Genomic DNA, 19525 nt, shown 5'->3' with positions numbered 1-19525 from the left:
TTCACAGCATTTCAACCTTTGAGTTGAATATTGGTAGTGGGTAAGAACCATGTGAATGTGCCCTATATGGGTTTTCCGGGATCTTGGTGATGTGAGACTACAGGAACCATAACTGATTGTAATATGTTAATATTACTTTTTAAAATTTGACATTGATGACTCCTCTTTAACCACTTCCCGACCGTGCTGAGTTTTTTTGCTTTTCGTTTTTCCTCTCCTTCTTCCAAGAGCCATAACCTTATTTTTCTTTCCGCATTTTTTTTGTGTGATGAGCTGTACTTTTGCAATTACACTATTCATTTTACCATTCTAGAAAATAATTTCAAGTGCGGAAAAATTGCAGTAAAGCAATTCCACAAATTCTTTTTTAAGCTTTTGCTTTTATAGCGGTAATTATGTGGCAAAACTGACCTGGCAATATGCTTCTTCACATCAGTACAATTATAGAGATACTAAACTTGTTAATTTTTTATTATTTAAGGGGTAAAAAAAAGAAAACATTTGTCATGTCCCAAGAGCCATAACTTTTTCATTTTTTCGGTTGATGGAGTTGTGTGACTCTTGTTTTTCTGCATCCTATGTTGACTTTATTGATACCATTTTGGGGAGATGCTTTTCTTATTGATTCTTATTGCATTTTTGGATTGTTGAACTGACCAAAAACATCACAATTCAAGCATTACAATTTTTGTTCTCATTACATTGTTTATCGATTGCATTAATTTACATTTTGATAGACCGGACTTTTAAAGGTCGTGGAGAGTCCAAAAAAAGTGTGTTTTTTATTTCTATATTTTTAATTGTGGATGAGGAGGTGATTTGAATTTTCATTTTACTTACTTAAAAACTTTTTTTTTTTACTACTCCCCTTGGGGACCTGAATCAGTGGTCACCTGATCGCTAACACTGTATACTGAAACACTACAGTACTGTCTTATATAGTCAAAATCACAGCCCTATAAATTCTAGCTACAGGGGCACTGTAATTGCAAGCAGAGGGGTCATAAGCAGAACCCAGGCTGCCACTAACACATCGGTACCATGCAATCACATTGCTGGACAGGCATGCCTCTGAGTCAAATGTTGTAGATGCCACTGTCAGCTCCGCCTTCTGCTGTTAGAGGTCAATGATGACTGAATAACACAGCCTGCTCAAAGAAGATTACCTAACGTATGGCGTACCAATAAGTCCAATGTGATTATAGGGTTAAATAGTGATGTGTTAAAAATACCATATAAAAGTTAAAGTATATAAAATGTAAAGCTACACTACTCCAGGATATAGATTTGCCGCTTACCCTTAGCTTAAGAGGAGCCACGTTCTTCTGAGTGCCACTCCACAGCTCCTGAACCAAATCTCCATAGCACTTTGCCATGTGTCCTTTCATCCCTATGGGGTTTGTTCTAGAATGACAAAAGGCCATTTATTAACTTCTGCTACAACAATTGTATCATTGTTGCAATTTGGCTACAAACAACAAAATCTAAAATTTAGCTTAGCTTTTGTGTATCCAACCAAATGGGTAGTACCTAGGTTCTGGTCAATGAGAGGGCCAAAGTCTGCTCTTTTACATTGGAAAATAATAGGAATATAAAAGGGCAATTGCAGAAGGGTCATGGTGTTTCATAGCTACACAAAGAAATATCAATCTTTTATTGAAAAAAACAAAACATCATAAATAATTTTAGACATTGTTATGTCATCATATATAGGTGATTGTGGTGGTTAGCGGATCAAACATTCTACATGGCCAACAGTCCCCCGAAGCATCAAGTTCCGAATTAAATAAAATGCACTCACACATCATGATAAATATGTGCATATATACAACAAATATCTAAAAATATATAAATATTATATACATATATACATATCCACACACTACTCACAAAACGCTAGGGATAAAAAGCGTGAAATTTCAGGATGATTCTAAAATTCACTAACTTTTTCAGCTGAACCAAATGTGACCTTCTCGTGTCCAACTGTTCAATGTTTCAGTACTTTTTGCGTAACTTGTTCTCTAACAAGGAGCTTAATGGCAAAATTAACAACATGTATTTGATACATGACTTGTCCCCAATAAATTTAGTTGTTCAATTAGAATTGGTACTTAAACAGTCCTCTTCATCACGCTGTTCACATTTTAGCATCACGAGACCAAGACGACACCTAACAATCTACAGTAGTTTACGATTATGAGACTTCAAGCAGAATGTTCTCACATAGAAGTGGCCACTGAGCTTAGAGTGTCACAGAGCATCATCAGCAGGTTGCAACAGAAATAAAGAGAAACTGGAATTGTCACAGAAAGATAGAAGTGGATTTCTTTTTACCACATCACACACTGATGAACGCTTCATTGTGAACAATGCCCTTTCGGACCTGGATGATAAATGCCACACAACTCCAGGCACATTTAACGGAGATGAGAGGAACCCAAGTGTCATGTCAGACCATGCAAAACCATTTACATCAGCGTTGTGTAGACAACTTGCAAGGGTAAATCACCACATCACCAAGCACAGGAGCATCTACACTAGACAAAGGACCAGTGGGGCCTCAGTGCTGTTCACTGATGAAAGTCGATTCATGCTGAGCAGAAATGATGGCTGTCAACGATGTTGGAGACATCAAGGAGAGCGCTATGCATAAGCCTCTGTTGTGACCAGACGAGGCTTTGGCGGTGGTGGTGTTACAGTGTGGGCAGGTGTGTCTAGTCAATACAGAACTGCCCTACACTTTGTGAATGGTACAGTGACTACTTGAATAACATCATTAATCCAGTCATTGTGCCTCTGCATGAACAACACAGGCCTAACTTCATCTACATGGACGACAATGCTCCAGCTTATGGAGGTTTCATCATTAGGGAACGGCTGTTGGAGTCTGGGATATCTCAAATGGAGTGGCCTGTACTTTTTTCAAACCTGAATCACAAAGAAAACCTATGGGATCAGCTGATTTCTGTATAGAAAAAGAGTAGTATGCCATGTCGCAGCAGACAATAACTCGACTTGTGAACAGCATGAAAACTCGTTGTCAAGCTGTACTTGAAGCTCAAGGCCACATGACAAGTTATTGAGATATTGCCATTGCATATATATACAGTTAGGTCCAGAAATATTTGGACAGTGACACAATTTTCGCGAGTTGGGCTCTGCATGCCACCACATTGGATTTGAAATGAAACCTCTACAACAGAATTCAAGTGCAGATTGTAACGTTTAATTTGAAGGTTTGAACAAAAATATCTGATAGAAATTGTAGGAATTGTACACATTTCTTTACAAACACTCCACATTTTAGGAGGTCAAAAGTAATTGGACAAATAAACCAAACCCAAACAAAATATTTTTATTTTCAATATTTTGTTGCGAATCCTTTGGAGGCAATCACTGCCTTAAGTCTGGAACCCATGGACATCACCAAACGCTGGGTTTCCTCCTTCTTAATGCTTTGCCAGGCCTTTACAGCCGCAGCCTTCAAGTCTTGCTTGTTTGTGGGTCTTTCCGTCTTAAGTCTGGATTTGAGCAAGTGAAATGCTTGCTCAATTGGGTTAAGATCTGGTGATTGACTTGACCATTGCAGAATGTTCCACTTTTTTTCACTCATGAACTCCTGGGTAGCTTTGGCTGTATTCTTGGGGTCATTGTCCATCTGTACTATGAAGCGCCGTCCGATCAACTTTGCGGCATTTGGCTGAATCTGGGCTGAAAGTATATCCCGGTACACTTCAGAATTCATCCGGCTACTCTTGTCTGCTGTTATGTCATCAATAAACACAAGTGACCCAGTGCCATTGAAAGCCATGCATGCCCATGCCATCACGTTGCCTCCACCATGTTTTACAGAGGATGTGGTGTGCCTTGGATCATGTGCCGTTCCCTTTCTTCTCCAAACTTTTTTCTTCCCATCATTCTGGTACAGGTTGATCTTTGTCTCATCTGTCCATAGAATACTTTTCCAGAACTGAGCTGGCTTCATGAGGTGTTTTTCAGCAAATTTAACTCTGGCCTGTCTATTTTTGGAATTGATGAATGGTTTGCATCTAGATGTGAACCCTTTGTATTTACTTTCATGGAGTCTTCTCTTTACTGTTGACTTAGAGACAGATACACCTACTTCACTGAGAGTGTTCTGGACTTCAGTTGATGTTGTGAACGGGTTCTTCTTCACCAAAGAAAGTATGCGGCGATCATCCACCACTGTTGTCATCCGTGGACGCCCAGGCCTTTTTGAGTTCCCAAGCTCACCAGTCAATTCCTTTTTTCTCAGAATGTACCCGACTGTTGATTTTGCTACTCCAAGCATGTCTGCTATCTCTCTGATGGATTTTTTCTTTTTTTTCAGCCTCAGGATGTTCTGCTTCAGATCAATTGAGAGTTCCTTAGACCGCATGTTGTATTGTCACAGCATCAGCTTCCAAATGCAAAACCACACACCTGTAATCAACCCCAGACCTTTTAACTACTTCATTGATTACAGGTTAACGAGGGAGACGCCTTCAGAGTTAATTGCAGCCCTTAGAGTCCCTTGTCCAATTACTTTTGGTCCCTTGAAAAAGAGGAGGCTATGCATTACAGAGCTATGATTCCTAAACCCTTTCTCCGATTTGGATGTGAAAACTCTCCTATTGCAGCTGGGAGTTTGCACTTTCAGCCCATATTATATATATAATTGTATTTCTGAACATGTTTTTGTAAACAGCTAAAATAACAAAACTTGTGTCACTGTCCAAATATTTCTGGCCCTGACTGTATATATATATATATATATATATATATATATATATATATATATATATATATATATATATATATATATATATATATATATATATACACGTATATATATACGTATTTTTCGGACTATAAGACGCACCTGACCATAAGACGCACCCTGGTTTTAGAGGAGGAAAATAGGAAAATAAAATTTTAACCAAAAAATATGGTCATGACACACTGTTATGGGGCGAGGATCTGCTGCTGACACTGTTATGGGGGTAATGTCCCCAAATTCTCTACTAAGGTACCCCATTCTGATAAGGATCCTCCTGCCTTGTATATGATCCTGCTCATATACCCCCCATCCTGCTAATAATATACCCCCCATCCATCCTGCTCATGATATACCCCCATCCATCCTGCTCATGATATGCCCCCATCCATCCTGCTCATGATATGCCCCCATCCATCCTGCTCATGATATGCCCCCATCCATCCTGCTCATGAAATGCCCCATCCATCCTGCTCATGAAATGCCCCCATCCATCCTGCTCATGAAATGCCCCCATCCATCCTGCTCATGAAATGCCCCCATCCATCCTGCTCATGAAATGCCCCCATCCATCCTGCTCATGAAATGCCCCCATCCATCCTGCTCATGATATGCCCCCATCCATCCTGCTCATGATATGCCCCATACATCCTGCTCATGATATGCCCCCATCCATCCTGCTCATGATATGCCCCCATCCATCCTGCTCATGAAATGCCCCCATCCATCCTGCTCATGAAATGCCCCCATCCATCCTGCTCATGAAATGCCCCCATCCATCCTGCTCATGATATACCCCCCATCCATCCTGCTCATGATATGCCCCCATCCATCCTGCTCATGAAATGCCCCCATCCATCCTGCTCATGAAAAGCCCCCATCCATCCTGCTCATGAAAAGCCCCCATCCATCCTGCTCATGAAATGCCCCCATCCATCCTGCTCATGAAATGCCCCCATCCATCCTGCTCATGAAATGCCCCCATCCATCCTGCTCATGAAATGCCCCCATTCATCCTGCTCATGATATGCCCCCATCCATCCTGCTCATGAAATGCCCCCATCCATCCTGCCCATGAAATGCCCCCATCCATCCTGCTCATGAAATGCCCCATCCATCCTGCTCATGAAATGCCCCCATCCATCCTGCTCATGAAATGCCCCCATCCATCCTGCTCATGAAATGCCCCCATCCATCCTGCTCATGAAATGCCCCCATCCATCCTGCTCATGAAATGCCCCCATCCATCCTGCTCATGAAATGACCCCATCCTGGTAAATGGCGTGTATCCTGTGGCACAGGAAAAAAAAAATAAACGTTTATACTTACCCTTCCTCACTCCCTGAAGCACCGATCTCTGTCTCAGCTGCAGCGCGGCTGTGTGGAGCAGTCACCGGTGTCTGCAGCATCGCGTCTTCCTGTCTGTGCCGGCGGTAAGCTGATCGATTCTGTGGATAGTAGCGGCGCGCACAGCGATGACGTCATCGCGGTGCGCGCCGCTAGTGTCCAGATCAGCTGACCGCCGGCACAGACAGGAAGACGCGATGCTACAGGGGGGCGGCTCCACACATGGTGACGGGTGAGTACACTGATTCACTGCACCCCGCGCTGATAATGATGCACGGGGGGCAGTGAATAGAGCCGCACATGATCACTCCAGGCTGTAGTTGCCAGGGGTGATCACGGCCGGCTGCTAATTATGCACGCACCCCCCCCCCCCCCGCCCATCACCCCGCCCACCTGTCAGCGCCGGTTTCGCTGAGAGATGATGGGCGGGAGGATGGGCGTGCATATGTAATGAGCGGACCCACATGGTCACGGCAGGCTGTTACAGCCTTCTCGTGCCGCCGATGACCCGCTGCACCGCGGCACCCTCATTCCCCGCAGCCTTATAGTCAGACCATAAGACGCACCCCCCACTTTCCCCCAACATTTGGGGGAAAAAAAGTGCGTCTTATGGTCCGAAAAATACGGTACATACATATACACACACACACACACACACACACACACACACACACACACACACTCAGTGGCCTGCTTTGTGGACCTCCACCATTTTTATTTTCAGAGTGCTAGGTAGATTATTAGAAGAACGCATGGATGCTGGGTTTTCACACAAGGTTAGAGGAGGCTGGGTTTTATAAAAACGTGAAATTTGCATCACCTGGCCTTTCCTAACGATGATAAAACGTTATGCTGTTAAGTGATTCAACTTGTTTAACTGTGCACAATAACAGTAATTTGGATCAGAGGTGGCCAAACGTTTACATGTCACTGTATGTATGCATCTTTGTTTTTTGCTTTATTTTTTCATTACCTGTTAAGCTCATACAGATGTCTCCCGGAGATGAAATACTTGGTAAGAGGCTGGGTGTTGCTGACACACTGGATACTGGAGTTCATAAAGCAAGTGTTCCCCAAATTACTGAGACCTGTTGCTCCCTTTTCAGTGGGAACTAGAAGTAAAGTAAATAAAAGGACAATATAGCCAAATAAACAGGAATTCATTTTAACATAGCTAAAACATAAAAAGGGAACCTGTCAGGTCCAATATGCACCCAGAACCACGAGCAGTTCTGGGTGCATATTGCTAATCCTTTCCTAACCGTCCCTGTATACACTAGCATAGATGGAGAGATCTATAGAAAAAATATTTCTAAACATCTTTTACCGTATGCTAATGAGCTCGGGGACTAGTCCACTGGGTGTTGCTTCCCTTGCTAGTCGACCCCATTAGCATGTTAGTACGCCCCTGTGGGCGTGCTAACATGCTAATGAATGCGCAGCGTCAGAGGATGATCTCACTCATCTCTCCGCCGCCATCGCCGCCCGAACCCGTGGTTCTGGGTGCATATTGGACCTGATAGATTTCACACTTAAAGTGAACCTATTAATGGTGGCTATGAACGGACTTTTGACAGTTCTGGTCAGGAGTCCCTGTGTAAAAAAAGATCCAAAAAATTCAGACACCCAGTACCACCAACGAACAGCTGATTACGCAGCACCACGTATCTCTTATTGCATACATGGGAGAAGAGGTGGCATTTACTGGAGCACTGTGGCTCCTCTTATCAGCCAATTAGCGAGTGGGCCGGAAGTCAAGCTCAGACAAATCTACTAATGAGCCATCAATATTGTATTCTTGGAAAAATCTCTTTGCAATCAATTTGGCTTACCAAAATAAATAAATTAAAATAAATATATATATCACTCAAAATGAGTTGAAGTGATCTCCTGCCTTACCTTTATGCCTGTCAATTTTACTGCTGTTTGCAATAAATGACATTTCTTCAGGCCAACTCATATCTTTGTTCCGAACTAAAAGTAAAAAAATGGGTAAACAAAAAAATGGAAAAACAGACAATCAGGAACACATCAACAATCAGCATATTAAAGTGTTATTTGGTTGCAGGGCTGTACCTCAGGACTTTATGTAAAAACTCTATCCTTTGAATAGTGCGCTTATATATTTTGTTTGCTTACAGCCTAGTCGCTGCTTCTTATGGTAAAAAGTGAATTTCAACACTAGAGAGCTAGTCGTATATATATATATTATATATATATATATATATATATATATATATATATATATATATATATATATTTTTCTAGTCGTTTTTATAAATTATATATATATATTTTATTTTTTTTTTAAATATGAGGGAGAATTCACACAGAAAATTTTAGTGCACAAATTTCGGCGACTATCCTATTCATCTGAATGAAGCTTGCAGAAAGGCATATTTGCCACCCAAACAACCCCATTTTGATGAACTAAGCAAAATCTGCCAAGTGCAAATCCACAAATAACTGATTCAAAATTCATTTTTACAAAATTTCTTTGGACTGGAACTTTAATTTTCTGATGCAGCGCTCTAAACCCCTGGAAAAGATTTAACACTACATTCCAAGTGTCTGCATTACCACTAGAGGGCGCCTAGGAGCTAATTGCATAGACTTACATATTAAACATGATAAGAATGCAGATAGTAAGGCACGGTGATCCCGCTAGGAGCTGCTGCAGGTCGCTCTAGGTTAATCTATGATTAGAATATATGAAGACAGGTTTTCTACACACCAGTCTTGAAAAGAAATCCTGTTGGAAGGCGCTGCTTCTAATTTATAAGGAGTTTGTAAGAAAATGATATGCAAGACAATTCCTGGCATAAATTAAAGGAAACTTGTGAATTCACATGTCATCTCTCTCAGACAGCACAGTAACACTTGCAGCCTACCTGCCTGAAACATGACAGACTAACATTCACAATGAAAGTAACTGGAAAACTGATCTACAACTGATTGTGTCAGAGAAAGTAAAGGAGTAGTGTCTACATACCACACATCAATCATGTTTATGTAATTGCCAGTGGGTCACATAATAATGTAATGTTCACTTCATACAAATATTGATTAAAGGAAATCTATTGCCAGGTTTTCACCTTGTAATTTGAGAGCAGCCAAATGTAGAGCTAGAGACCCCGCTTCCAGCAATGTATCACTGTTCAATGTAGTTTTCCTAAAATCACTGTTTTATCATCAGGAGATCATCATTAGAGGATTAGTACAACTGCTGTCAGGTAGTCAAGTTTATTTATGAGCTCTCTATAACCCCACCACTGATTGGCAGCTTTCTGTGTACACTGTACGCGGACTTAAAGGGGGTTTTCCCAAGAACAAAGTTCATTGGAATTAATAGATCTTGCAGTAATAATTTCCACAATTGGATACGTTTAAAAAAAAAAAATAAAAAAAATAAATGTTCCTGTGCTGAGATAATCTTATATATGTGCCCCTGCTATGTACTGGGTTATATTTTTTTCAGACCGTACACGAACATGGTCTGATTATTCCACATCTCCTGGGCTGGAGAGGAAGTAATAAACTATATGTACAACACAGCAGGGGATCACAAATTATGCTTTATTTGAGGTAAAACCTTTTTTTAAAGACAGGCAGGAAAATGCTTTATCTCACAAAAACATATCAGCTATCATCCCATGCTGTAATGTCTGTATACTTTTTTACTTCCTCCCCTTTCCATGAGATGTGGTATGATCAGACCATGTCTTTGTATGGTCAGACACGGCCATTATACAGTATGGAGCAGGGGCACATATATAAGATTCTCGCACATCCAAATGTGGAAATTATTATTATTCCAAGATCTAGTGATTAAAATCAACTTTTAAATTAACTTTGTAGGGAAAACCCATTTAAAGCGGTCAGTGGTGCAGGGCTCTACATTTAGAGAATTGACAGATCTGCAGGAGGCAAACCAGTGATTGTATCAAAATGACACCAGGCAGACTGGTAAGTGATACATGGGTGGAATCACGGGTAGACCTGAGCAAACCTTTGGAAGTTCAGTTCGGCAGCTATAGTTGAACCTCCTAAGTGTTCGGTTTGTGACCCCCAACTTGATCCGAACCTCAATGGAAGTCTGTAATTGGGTAGTTTGTGTCTCCACCCACATGCAGCCAGCCATAAGTAGATCACTTCCGGGGGAGGGTGGGCAGTGCTATTCAAATATTTATTTTTTTTTTTTGTACAGTGTGTGTGCACACTGCATCTGATCACGCTGATTTTACCCCCAGCTGTTCAAACACTGCATTAAGCTCGCAAAGGGCTGAGCATCACTCATACCCAAGCACAGCGCTGCTCCCTTGAGTGGTTTACGCTCATAACACACTCGAACTTCAAACTTTGTGTTTTTGAAAGTCTGTTTCCGAACATAAAACGTCAGGTTCGCTCATCTCTAATCAGAGGCTCTGACCCTATAATATGCTGCTCTCATATGGGGAAGCAAAAAAAAAAAAAAACAAACCCAAAAAAACGGGTGACAGATTCCCTTTAACCCATTACTTGCCAAATTAGAAATGTTCTTTTTTTTATGAAATGACAGATTTTTAATAAAAAAATAAAAATTAAAAATTAAAATGAATTTGAAGCTAAATTAATTAATGTAATGTAAAAATTAAATAAATTAATTATTAATTTGATGAATTTTAAGCAAAAGATTAGGCGTCCCAAAAAAAGGACATTGGTAGATATTAGGTTAATGACAAATCCATGGAAGATATCTACTGAAAAGAAATATAATGCAATTCTATACAAAATATGGTACTTGTGTTTAAGATTCCTACCAATTGATCTATCATAAGGTCTAATTACCTTCTATTACCAAGTGCTGCTCATCCTGGATTTTTAGATATTCCAGTTTATGGTCTTCATCATCTAATAGCGTTAGATAGTTCTAGATGAAAAAAAATAAAACAAAAAGGACCTTTTAGGTCTTATTCAGATGTGTGTGTTTCACATACGAGTTCTGTCCGTGATTTTCATAGATGAAACTCTTATTCAAAATCGTCTATGGGGCTATTCCCATGCCAAAGTGTTACTTTGCAGGCCAAGTGATTGACAAAAAACCCCCAAACCTGTCAGTTTTGATCACAGTCTTGGCAGAAACGCTGTAGTACAAGTCTATAAAATGCTGTATCTGTATGCTGTACGTGGCTGCATCTTACAGTAGTGCTAATTTTCAGATTTGTTTGATAAAAGAACTTTGAAAAATCTAGTAAAAAAACCCACAACTGATGAAACTCATAGTAAAAACGTACATGGGGACCAAACCGTGGGAAAAAACAAAAATCTGGTCCATTTTTTGGATACGAAAAAGATACCAGAGTCTGAATGAGCCCTGTCTCTTCAGGCAAAACAGTGCAAGTTGGAAAAATACTAGTAAGTAATATAAAACATGAAATATAGCATTAGGGCTAGTAAACATTTTCAAGTTCCTACTATGAAAAAAAATGTGGACTTTACTTAGTCATGTTTTGACTAAAAGGCATAAACTTACAATGAGAGAGTTTGTGAAACTCTCAATTTGCAAAACCATGAAAATAAACTTATTTTTCTTGGCAAAAAGTCTTGATTAAAAGTGGTCAATAGCTAATGTATCCAATTTAGTGAATACATATAATTCCCATGAAATAATCCTGAAGCACCTTTCTATAGGACTCTGTATTGCCATCTCTTATTCCTCCCGGAAATGTATGATTACATTTCAAGAAGTTAGTGTTACCAAGCCCAGTGTTGATAGGTGGTGTCACTACAACCTCTGCCATTGTGCTAAGATTTTCAGAATGGACACAGACAAACCCTATACGCAGGAGCGGCCACAGAAAAAAAAACAGGCAGGAGTGGGCACAGAAAAACCCCATAAGCAGGAGCGGGCACAGAAAAAAACCATAGGCAGGAGTGGGCACAGAAAAACCCCATTGGCAGGAGCGGGCACAGAAAAAAACATAGGCTGTGGAGTGGGCACAGAAAACCCCCATAGGCACGAGCGTGCACAAACAGAAAAAAGCCTTTGTGCAAGAGCAAAATATGGGCCTCTTACAGCCCAGATGTTCATCATAATAGGCCCCTTATGCGACAGAAGCGGTGTTCTGCTTTGGGGGTGGATGTGGCCCCCCTACCTCTTTGGCTCCTCTGCGGCTGCATAGGTTGCATCAATACTATGTCCGTCCAGCCCATAGACAAGGAGAAAGGTAGCAACCACTTGTCAATTTACGGTATGTATACATTTTTGGGAGAAAAATGAGAGGTACAGCACATTGCAGAGACTTTCTGCCCCAATTTCTTAAACAACCCCTGGCAAAAATTATGGAATCACCTGGCTCTGAGGATGTTCATTCAGTTGTTTACTTTTGTTTAAAAAAAGCAGCTCACAGACATGGCACAAAACTAAAGTAATTTCAAATGGCAACTTTCTGGCCTTAAGAAACACTAAAAAAAAAAAAAAAAAAAAAAAAAAAAGAAAATAAAAAATCATGAACACAAAGTGCTAGCAAGTAACTGTTACTTTTAAAGATTAAACGGGGGAAAAAATATGGAATCACTCAATTATGAGGAGAAAATTATGGAATCATGAAAAACAAACAAAATAATACTCCAATATATCACTAGTATTTTGTTCCACCACCTCTGGCTTTTATAACAGGTTACAGTCTCTTAGGCAAGGTCTTAATGAGTGACAAACAGTACTCATCATCAATCTGGCTCCAAATTTCTCTGATTGCTGTTGCCAGATCAGCTTTGCAGGTTGGAGCCCTGTCATGGACTATTTTCTTCAACTTCCACCAAAGAGTTTCAATTGGATTGAGATCTGGACTATTTGCAGGCCATGTGATTGACCTTATGTGTCTTTTTTCAAGGAATGTTTTCACAGCTTTTGCTCTATGGCAGGATGCATTATCATCTTGATAAATGATATCATCTCCAAACATACTTTCAATTAATGGGATAAGAAAAGTGTCCAAAATTTCAATGTAAACTTGGGCATTTATTGAAGATGTAATGACAGCCATCTCCCGAGTGCCTTTACCTGACATGCAGCCCCATATCACCAATGACTGTGGAAATTTACATGTTCTCTTCAGGCAGTCATCTTTTTATTGTTTAGCTTTTCTATATGTAAATCCAATTTCCTTTAGGCGGTTTCTTACAGTTTGGTCACAGACATTGACTCCAGTTTCCTCCCATTCGTTCCTCATTTGTTTTTTTTGTGCATTTCCTGTTTTGGAGACACATTGCTTTAAGTTTCCCGTCTTGATGCTTTGATGTCTTCCTTGGTCTAACAGTATGTTTGCCTTTAACAACCTTCCCATGTTGTTTGTATTTGGTCCAGATTTTAGACACAGCTGACTGAACAACCAACATCTTTTGCAACATTGCGTGAAGATTTACCGTCTTTTAAGAGTTTGATAATCCTCTGCTTTGTTTCAATTGACATCTCTCGTGTTGGAGCCATGATTCATGTCAGTCCACTTGGTGCAACAGCTCTCCAAGGTGTGATCACTCCTTTTTAGACGCAGACTAATGAACAGATCTTATTTGATGCAGGTTTTAGTTTTGGGAATGAAAATTTACAGGGTGATTCCATAATTTCTTCCTCATAAATGAGTGATTCCATTATTTTTCCCCCTCTTTGGTCTTGGAAAGTAACAGTTACTGGCTAGCACATTATGTTTTCATGATTTTTTTTAATGTTTCTTAAAGCCAGAAAGTTGCCATTTGAAATTACTTTAGTTTTGTGCCATGTCTGTGATCTTCTTTTTTTAAACAAAAGTACACAACTGAATGAACATCCTCAGAGCCAGGTGATTCCATAATTTTTGCCAGGGGTTGTAGATGGTAGACTATGAAGGAAAGGAATTACTAAAGGATCAGACTACGCAAAGGGTTTGTAGCCTATGATGACAAAAAAAAATGTTCTCCAGACTGGTTCTCTAGGATCTAGGCATACAGATTTTTGCAGTGGGTGTAGATATGCCTACACCCATCACCTCTGGGTGAGGGCAATCTGTTTTTCAGAACTACACATTTATATTCCCCTACAAGAGTAACCATTTCTTATTATTTTGACAGTTCTCATGTTTTCTGCTTCCAAGTAGAACATTATATTGTTGTAATTTATGCAGAAAGTGGCAAGTCTAAATATCTGGCTAAGGAAAACTACCACAGCTAAGCCACCATGATAACTTTACTAAAAGAATATGAGAACTAATCCTTAATGCATTGGTAATTCCTTATATTTGTCAGACTTCAGATCATCAAGGTAAGAAGGATTTACCACTGTCTGAGTGTAAATGATGACTACAGAGTGCTCCAGAGCAACCTCTGGAATAAGGAGCAAGAGTGGCTGCTAAACTAACAAACATGGGCCACATAGCATTACACTATAGAAATCCTGGAATAGTTCATGGCGTCTTTACTACATCTGCAGTTTATATGATCTCCTTGAAACATCCCATTAGTACATTAATAATTCCAGCCCTTGTCTTTTACCATCTAAACAACCCATAACACAAATCATTCCATGAAGCACATTTACTGCTCAGTCAAGGGTCAGTCACTTGGGATATGTCTGCAGAATATTTCTATGCCAAATGGGCATACTTGATTATAAGAGCAGGGAAGGAAAGACACTATTTGTGTGACAAGAAATAGTATAATGAAATTAAATGCAGCTCCAGCACCATAGGCCATGTGTGCATGTTGACTATTTGGTGAGTTTTATACCTCAGTATCTGTAGCCAAAACCAGGAATGGATAAAGAAAAAAAGAAAAAAAAAATAGAGAAATGGTGCCCGTGTTTCTATTATACTTTTCCTCTGATTGTTCCACTCTTGGTTTTGGCTTTCAGATACCAAGTTTCCCTGAAAATAAGACCTAACCCAAGAATAAGCCCTAGTTACGGTTCCATAAGGAAGTGTCCAAGCAACTAAAAAAGTTAAAGAATAAAGCTGGACTCTTCATCAAATAAAGCAGACACCCCCAAAAGAAACCCCCCCTTCCACCCAACATGATGACACTAAGGATGGGGGCGTGTCTGACTGCAAGCAATTACAGGCGCCGGTGGGCAGGGAAAGCAACAGTGCATATTCAATTAAGTCTAATTTGCAGCCCCGGAAGTGAATGCTTAGCCTGGAAACAGTGTACAGCCGTGATGGTGCCTCGGTAAGTACAGCTTGCTTGCTCCTATCCCCCTATCCCTTCTACCAACATTTTAAAATCACCAGATTCTGGTCCCCATAGACTTATATAGGGACTGGAAACCGGCCCGGAACCGGATTTTAAAAACCGGATCACCGGGATCCGCCGGTCCCAGATTTCTGCGAGTCCGCTCATCACTAATTACAATGTCTTATTTTCATATGTATACTGATTTAAGAAATAAAAATGATGGTTACCCTTTGAGGGTATTTTCATATTGGCACATAAGGTGCCTAAATGAGCACTGATTGACCATACAGACCAGAAATGTGCTAAGCATATCGGGATAAATGACTGATACTACAACCGCTTCACATACAGTTTACCTTCCGGTTGGCTCCACACCCATTTACATGATTACATGCACTGTCAATAACCAATGCTTATTATGCCTGCATAAAACACCTAATCAAAAGTCAAATCATAGTTTGCTCATTTGTAAGATGATCGTTGGACAATGTTTTTATACACCGCTTAGAATTTATTGTAATATAAGACAAAATAGGATGAGAGAGAAGGAGAAAAAGGAATTACTGTAGTACTATGAGTATATAGGATTTCAGGCATTTTCCAGAAAGCTTATGAACTCTTATTGCTCATTTATATCACCATTAAGATCTGTAGGAGTGTAAAAATGAGCTGATATTGCACTTAAAAAAAAAAAAAATAAAATAAAAATAGTGCAAACTGGTCTCTAGTGTAAATAACTTAAATACCTGTCTGCTCAGTCATTAAAACATTAATAATTTAGAATTTTATACATCACCTCACTATTATATAACCACAGACGCATATCTTCTTCTTTAATGCGTAAACGCTGAGAAAGGTACTCATGGATTTCTTTTATCGTCTGCATTCGGCTGAAGCATCCAGTATATGCTAAAACCCTTTTCAAAGGTGCGTTTGGAGATGGCACATTTCCTGTTTTTGGGGGGGAAAAGAAAGGTGCATAAATATGCAGAATTTAAGGGCTTGATACAGTGGTTCAGAGAAAACCAGTAATGTAATTTAAGGTGCCTTCAACAACTACTGACAAAATCTCTTCAGCTTTAGGTTTTATTTTCATTTACTATTAGATGATTGTCATGAGACAAAAAAATAACAATATAATGCAAAGTATATTAATGTGTGAAGGAGTAGAGAGGCCTACTCTGACAAACCAGTTGTTATAGTTTCAAAGAACCTAAAAATAAAAAATATATATATCTCATGCGCTAAGTCTTTATTTTACATCAATATTTTAATAGGAATAATGCTGAAAATAATACTAAAACAAGTTTTTGGGTTTTATAATTAAAAAACAAACAAACAACTTTCTTAAAGTAAAAGGAACATTGTGAACCATTGCACTATAATACTATAATTAAAAGGATAGAATCTGTTCAATTATTTTCTAGAAAGTGAACAGGTGTAAAAAAAATAAAAAAAAATTAAAAAAATACACAATTTTCATGTATTTATTGTTAGTGGGGTTTTTTATACTCTATAATAACAACAGGCTAGGCATGTAAAATCTTGATCATATTAACGTTTTGAAAAAACTTTTTTTTTTCTTTTTAATTTGCATTATTTTATAGAAAACACACAGTGCTAAAAGCTGGTCAGGGACCATAGGGAAATATGTGAGTATTCAGGGGTGACCCCCAGCTGGCATCTCTCCGCCCCAGTCCAGTTGATTGACATGTCTATCCCCTGTGCACGTAATAAAAGACCTGTAAATCCCCTTAAGGCTATGTGCGCACTTACCGGATTTTGCCGCGGATTTTTTGCGGTTTTGCTGCATGTTTCGCTGCAGAAAATGTTCATAACATCTCTGCAGTGAATCACCAGCAAAACCTATGGGCAAAAAAAATCCTGTTCGCACTAGGCGGAATTTGACAGCTGCAAGTTTTTTTGCGGGATTCCCGCAGCAAAAACAATTGCATGTCAATTCTTTTCCGCACGTCGCTGCGGGATTTCACTACATTGACTCCAATGTTAATCGTGAAATCCCGCAGGGAATAACGCAGGCAGCAAATTCTGTGCGGTTCACTGCGTTTTCCAGCATTATTCCCTGCGGTATTTCGCGGTTTACCTCCGGTAATGTACATCGCTTGTCTGCGGTTTTGCAGGAAAGTGATGTCATTACAGGAAGAGGAAGCGGAGCAGAGAGTAAACAAACACACAGATCACATACACATACAGACATCACAGACATATAACACAGACACATAGAACACACATAGAAAGCAAACGGAAATATAGAAAACAAAACACGTGGGCTCCGCTGCATATTTACCGTCCAGCCGAGGTAAGCACACGGTATTCTCAGGCTGGGGAGGGCGAGGGGCAGGGTTAATGTCCCCCGCCTCACTCCCCCTCCCGCAGCCGAGAATATCAGCCGCAGCTGCCCCGGGACTGTCTCAAGCATTATGCGGCAGTACCGGCGTGTCCCCGGCTCTTCCTGCCGCCGTGTAGCAGTGGCAGTCAGGGTAATACAAGGGGTTAATTTAAATAACAAGGGGTTATTTTAAATAAAACAAACAAGCCTCGTTCACCATTTTATTAACCCCTCCCGAAACAAAGCTCCAGCGTAATCCACAGCTCCGGCGTCCTGCGCTGCTTGCGTCCAGCCGCGACTGACACACAGCGCTGAATTACCTCTGCTGTCTCGCAGCGAGACAGCAGAGGTAATTACCGGTCATTTCCCACGGCCGGTAATGTGAACTCACTGCCGACCGTGGGAAATGCAGCAATCTGTCCTCTATCTGTCTATCTCTCTATCTATTCTTCTGTCTCTTTATCTATCTACTATCTCAGAATGAAATGACTTTTTTTTTTTTTTTCTTCAATGTGCTTTATTGCATTGAATGCAATAAAGCACATCTCAACCCGCACGTGGCAAAACCGCGGCAATACCGCGAACAATACCGCGGTAAAACCACGGCAAACCGCATGCGGTTTGCCGCGTTTTTTTACCGCGGGTGCGGTAATCTTTGAATACCTGCGGAATTTTCTTGAGAAAATTCCATTTTCCAGTGCGCACATAGCCTAAGTGAGGTGGGGAGAATATGGCTGGACTAGCAACGTCTCTCCTACAATCTGAGGCAGGATTTTCATACTACACTTTCTCTTAAACACCGTGGCGTTTGAGTAAATCACACATGGCTGCAATTGAGTAGCCAGGCTATGATTAATGTTGCTTTGGTTCAGGCAGAATGAATCTAGTAACAGGACTTGTTCTTTTATAAAGCTATTAACTAAAGGGAACCTGGAGCGGTTGCTTCATCTCAGGCCAGCTAACAGGGGTAATATGCTCAATAAGCATTTCTCTCTATAGCGCGACTAGAAAAAAATAATAAAAAAAAAATATTTTATTATTTTGGTAAAAACAGCATAAAACAAATAAAGAGTTGTAATATTTTATTTTCTGAACTTGTAAGATTTTATTTTATGAAAATTAAATAAAGGACAAGCAGGACTGAAAACTACACAAAGCTTTGAGGTGATGTGTTCAAGGAAAAGTACCAAGTAATTTTGTCAGGGGTTTGTAAAGGCAATTGTGTGGACAGTAAAGGGTTACGGATTTCCACTGCTTTTACAAACTAAACCTAAGCTGATTAAGGACTCGTAATAGACTTTAGTTTTGTCTGCTGCTAACAACGGTTCCCCTCTTATTCAAATAAGAGGAAATTAAAGACTAGGGGAAAGATGGGGAAAAAAAAAAAAAAGGATATAGAGAATATTTTATAATATATATATATATATATATATATATATATATATATAAAAATCGGGGATTCTAGAATATGTATGTAGTTTATTTATGAAGATTTAAGAATAATGCAATGAATATACATATATGCCACGTTGCTAAGGTCGCAGTTGGGTATGTAAGGGGCCTGCCCGCACCACTCCCTCAGCAACACCCACATCCAATCCGGAGGCAGCTGAGCAGAGAGGTGAGCGGGACATGCCGAGGAGGAAATAGGGAGCAGCCGCATCTCCCAGCCTGCAGGGCCAGCGAGGGGAGGGAGAGTACGAAAATAGAAGAATGTGCAAGGTGAGTATATTATTTTTATTTTATTTTTTTTTTACTGTGTGCTGGAGGCTGCTGCTTGGGTGTTTATAGAGGCTTTGGCTTGTGGGGTGTATATAATGGCTGCTGGGGTGTATATGCTGGGGTGTAAATAGAGGCTGCTGGGGTGT

At 40.1% G+C, this 19525-nt stretch overlaps 1 protein-coding gene across 2 annotated transcripts in view; it reads right to left on the bottom strand.

Annotated features, from left to right (window-relative positions):
* USP32 (ubiquitin specific peptidase 32) overlaps positions 1 to 19525 on the bottom strand; it is a 391424-nt gene that overhangs the window by 88174 nt on the left and 283725 nt on the right. For both annotated transcript variants that reach the window (XM_075336246.1, XM_075336247.1), the window contains exons 17-21: positions 16104 to 16258; positions 10952 to 11033; positions 8024 to 8098; positions 7098 to 7236; positions 1299 to 1404 (exon numbers count right to left, since the gene is read on the bottom strand). In XM_075336246.1, coding sequence (XP_075192361.1) covers positions 1299 to 1404; positions 7098 to 7236; positions 8024 to 8098; positions 10952 to 11033; positions 16104 to 16258 — 557 coding nt within the window. The remainder of the gene's footprint in view (positions 1 to 1298; positions 1405 to 7097; positions 7237 to 8023; positions 8099 to 10951; positions 11034 to 16103; positions 16259 to 19525) is intronic.

This window comes from Anomaloglossus baeobatrachus, chromosome 2 (genome assembly GCF_048569485.1).
Source record: "Anomaloglossus baeobatrachus isolate aAnoBae1 chromosome 2, aAnoBae1.hap1, whole genome shotgun sequence".
NCBI lineage: Eukaryota > Metazoa > Chordata > Amphibia > Anura > Aromobatidae > Anomaloglossus > Anomaloglossus baeobatrachus.
The sequence above is the reverse complement of the archived record's forward strand: the minus strand, read 5'-3'. Positions and strand labels throughout refer to the sequence as shown.